Source organism: Carlito syrichta, unplaced genomic scaffold, assembly GCF_000164805.1.
Source record: "Carlito syrichta isolate Samal-C Ts95f unplaced genomic scaffold, Tarsius_syrichta-2.0.1 Scaffold307912, whole genome shotgun sequence".
Taxonomy (NCBI): Eukaryota; Metazoa; Chordata; class Mammalia; order Primates; family Tarsiidae; genus Carlito; species Carlito syrichta.
In genome coordinates, this window is record NW_007252008.1 from 301,766 (window position 1) to 305,412 (window position 3,647).

At 47.4% G+C, this 3,647-nt stretch overlaps 1 protein-coding gene across 1 annotated transcript in view; it reads left to right on the forward strand.

Moving 5' to 3' along the window:
- Nucleotides 1–3,286, forward strand: part of TACR1 (tachykinin receptor 1) — a 158,326-nt gene extending 155,040 nt beyond the window's left edge. The window contains exons 4-5 of the mRNA XM_008064677.1: nt 817–1,013; nt 2,482–3,286. Coding sequence (XP_008062868.1) covers nt 817–1,013; nt 2,482–2,773 — 489 coding nt within the window. The 3' untranslated portion in view covers nt 2,774–3,286. The remainder of the gene's footprint in view (nt 1–816; nt 1,014–2,481) is intronic.
- The last annotated feature ends 361 nt before the right edge of the window (nt 3,287–3,647 follow it).

Sequence of the window (3,647 nt, forward strand, 5' to 3'; positions counted from 1 at the left end):
GCAGTGGCCGGGAGCAGCCACTGCACTCCAGTCTGGGCGACAGAGTGAGACTCCAACTCAGAAAAAAAAAAGAAAGAAAGAGGTTATTTTCCTTTTAATTTTTTTTATTTTAAAGATGTGGGGTACAATTCAGGGTTAGGTACACAAATGTTCATTATGCAGGTACCCTTGTTGATGAGGTGTGCCCCCCCTTCCCCAGGCAGATTCCCACTACTGCCAATCCGGCTTCCCACTCCCCTCCTGGCAGTTTCCCACTACTACCAATCCTTTTCTTATAGTATTACGATAATTGTTCAAGGTCCACTTATGAGTGAGAACATGTGGTACTCAGTTCTTTGTTTCTGTGAAAGATCACTCAGTACTATAGATCCTAAGTCCATCCAGGTTGCTGTGAAGTTCATGATTCTGTTCTTCTTTATGGCTGCATAATATTCCATCATGTATATATTTATACCACATAGTTATCTTTTGATGGGCAGCACAGTTGGTTCCATGTTCTTGCTACTGTGAACAATACTGTGATAAACATATGTGTGCAGGTATCTTTTTTATAGAGTGATTTGAGTTCTTCCAGGTATATTCCCAGTAGGGGAACTGCAGGGTCATATGGAAGGTTGATATTTAGATCTTTTAGGAATCTCCACGTTGTTTTCTATAGAGGCTGCACTAGTTTACACTCCCACCAACAGTCTAGAGGTGTTCTGAAAGGGGCTATTTTAAATCCTACACACAATGAGGGGGTGGGAGGAGAAAGAAAGCAGCCATGAGAGCGGGAGGATGTGCTGGTGGGTCTCACCTGTCTCATCCTCTTGCCAGGTGGTCAAAATGATGATAGTTGTGGTGTGCACCTTTGCCATCTGCTGGCTGCCCTTCCACATCTTCTTCCTCCTGCCCTACATCAACCCGGATCTCTACCTGAAGAAGTTTATCCAGCAGGTCTACCTGGCCATCATGTGGCTGGCCATGAGCTCCACCATGTACAACCCCATTATCTACTGCTGCCTCAATGACAGGTGAGGACCCCATCCCCCGTGTTTTCACCAGGGGCTGCAAGACCATCTGTCTACTCTGTGACCCAGCAGCTACCCTAAATGAGCAAAACCAGCTATAATACAAAAGGGAATGGTAGGGACTGCAGCAAACTAATTGCCACACTACTCAGTCCCTGCTGGTTATCGCCTTGCAGGAATGTGAGCGCAGGGTGAACTGATTTTTTTTTTCTTTTCTAAGAGGAACCAGAAATCAATATTTTTTTGTGAAGTCTTCTGACTTTTAAACACTAGCAACTAAGTTGGAGGCATGAATTAAAAAATCTCTGTGATTGATGTATACAAAGCACAACTGCAAGTTGGATCCAGCCTCCAGGCCATGGCCTGTGAGTTCACTCTTTCTGCTTTATGGATCCAGTGCACAGGAGGCTGGGCCTACAAAGAGAGGTGGCACTCAAGTACCGCTCCCCAGAGAACATCCTCCCTTCTCAGATCTCCCATTTCCCTCTTCCCATTCCATCTTATCTGGCAGCTTTACACGCAATTCCAGCAGGACAGGGTAAGCAAAAAAGAAGTCAGAGCCTCAAGGGCCTGATTCCTGCCCTTACTTGGTCAGCTGGGTTGGGAAAGCCATTCCACAACAGAAGCCAACCTCAGACAAGTACAACAAGGGAGAGCCCATGGGGAAGGATGGTCAGCAATAGGGAATTCACTGTAGTATGCAGAGGACTCTCAGAAGGGAGCTGGGATGCCATGGTTGCAGCACAGTCTATCACCCAGAGCACCCTCCCAGCTTCTGGGTGAGAAAGCAGGCAGGAGGGGAGGAACAAAATTCTTGTTACAGTCTTTACAGTCTTTAGTCCTCAGTCTGGAAAGTGTCTTCTGTAAATGAGAGGCTCAGGTGCTACGAGTTTGGGGGAAAACATTCTCTTGTACTTGTCCAAATGGTCTCTGTTAGTCTAACTCACAGATCCTTCTTCTAAGAGTTTGCTGACTTGCTTAAATGCTTTTAGGTTAAACCTGTTAGCATCTCCTTAAGGTAAGGCTGATTCTGTCTGTGTAACCAACAGGGAAACTGAGGCACACTGAAGGAATATTGGTAGAAAGTCCTCCTTCCGTCAGTGGGCTACTTGAGGGAAAGCGCTGAGTGTTTTTACTGCCCAGCGACCAGCAAAGGACCGTGCACATAGTAGACTACTGATGAATTTTTTGTTGTTGATGATGGTGAATTGACCCAAAGTCGGTTGACCCTACATCAGAGGAGGCAGAACCTAGGTCCTAGTCTTGGATTTGCTTTTCTTAGTCTTGGATTTGACCTTGATGACTCACCCTTAAATCTTTCTTAGCTTCAGCATCTCTAGCTGTCAGTTAATTTTAAAAATAATAACAGAGTCAGTGTGGGGGTGTCCATGTGCTTAAAAGTGGATGCAATGGTGGAATGGCCCTCTGAGCAGGCTGTCCCCAAGGGTCACCTCTTCATCTGTCTCTCCAGGTTTCGTCTGGGCTTCAAGCACGCCTTCCGGTGCTGCCCCTTCATCAGCGCCGGCGACTACGAGGGGCTCGAAATGAAATCTACCCAATACCTCCAGACCCAGGGCAGTGTGTATAAAGTCAGCCGCCTGGAGACCACCATCTCCACAGTGGTGGGGGCCCATGAGGAGGAGCTGGAGGATGGTCCCAAGGCCACGCCCTCATCGCTGGACCTGACCTCCAACGACTCCTCGCGCAGCGACTCCAAGACTATGACCGAGAGCTTCAGCTTCTCCTCCAGCGTGCTCTCCTAAGCCATTGGGTTTGCAGCAGGCACAACCCCCACCGTCTTTGTCCTGATTCACTTCATGCATGAATACGTCTTGACGCGGAGACCATCAGAAACACCCAAACACTGGAGCTCGTGGAAAGGGTCAGAACAATTTAGAGAAAACACTCCCTCCTGGAGCCAACAATTCTGTATCCTTTCGTCTTTGCCATGCCCATGTGGTGTTCTTAAAGCAAATCATTGAACTCTGCTGAACCTGTAAAATTAGAAGCTTGATCTGGGTTTTTCCCAGAGCCCATTCCATGATTCTGGAAGTGACTTTGGCTGCACGTGGGTACTCGTTTCGGGTGAAATCTACAGCATAGCTACAGACCTAACAGACCCATTTGCATGGAGCCCATCTTATTTCAATAAGGTTGTTCTTAGTCACACTCAGTTTGGCCTCCTGCAGCTGGTAGCCCTCATCACAGCAGCCTGCGCTTGGCAGGGTGAACAAAAGATACCACATAACACCTGAATGAAAGATTTAGGCCTGTCTTCTAAGCATCTGTGAAAAGAAGACATATGTCTGCCCCTCTTTGGCATCTCAGTATTTCAGTACATTTATACACCACAGGCTCAAGAGCCTAGGTTCTTCTGTATTATGTCCTCAGTGACTGCCCCGAGCAACCGATGTGGGCAGAATATGTACGCTGACACCCACTGGTGTCTGTTACAGACCACGAACCAAGAGACTTGCACCCTACTTAGTCGGTCTGAGCCTTTTTCCTTATTTATAAACAAAGGAGCTGAACTAGAAAATCTAGATGTCCCTTTAAATTTTAACATCCCAGCCAGGCTCAGTGGCTCAGCCTGTAATCCCAGCACTTTGGGAGGCCAAGGCGAGTGGATTGCCTGAG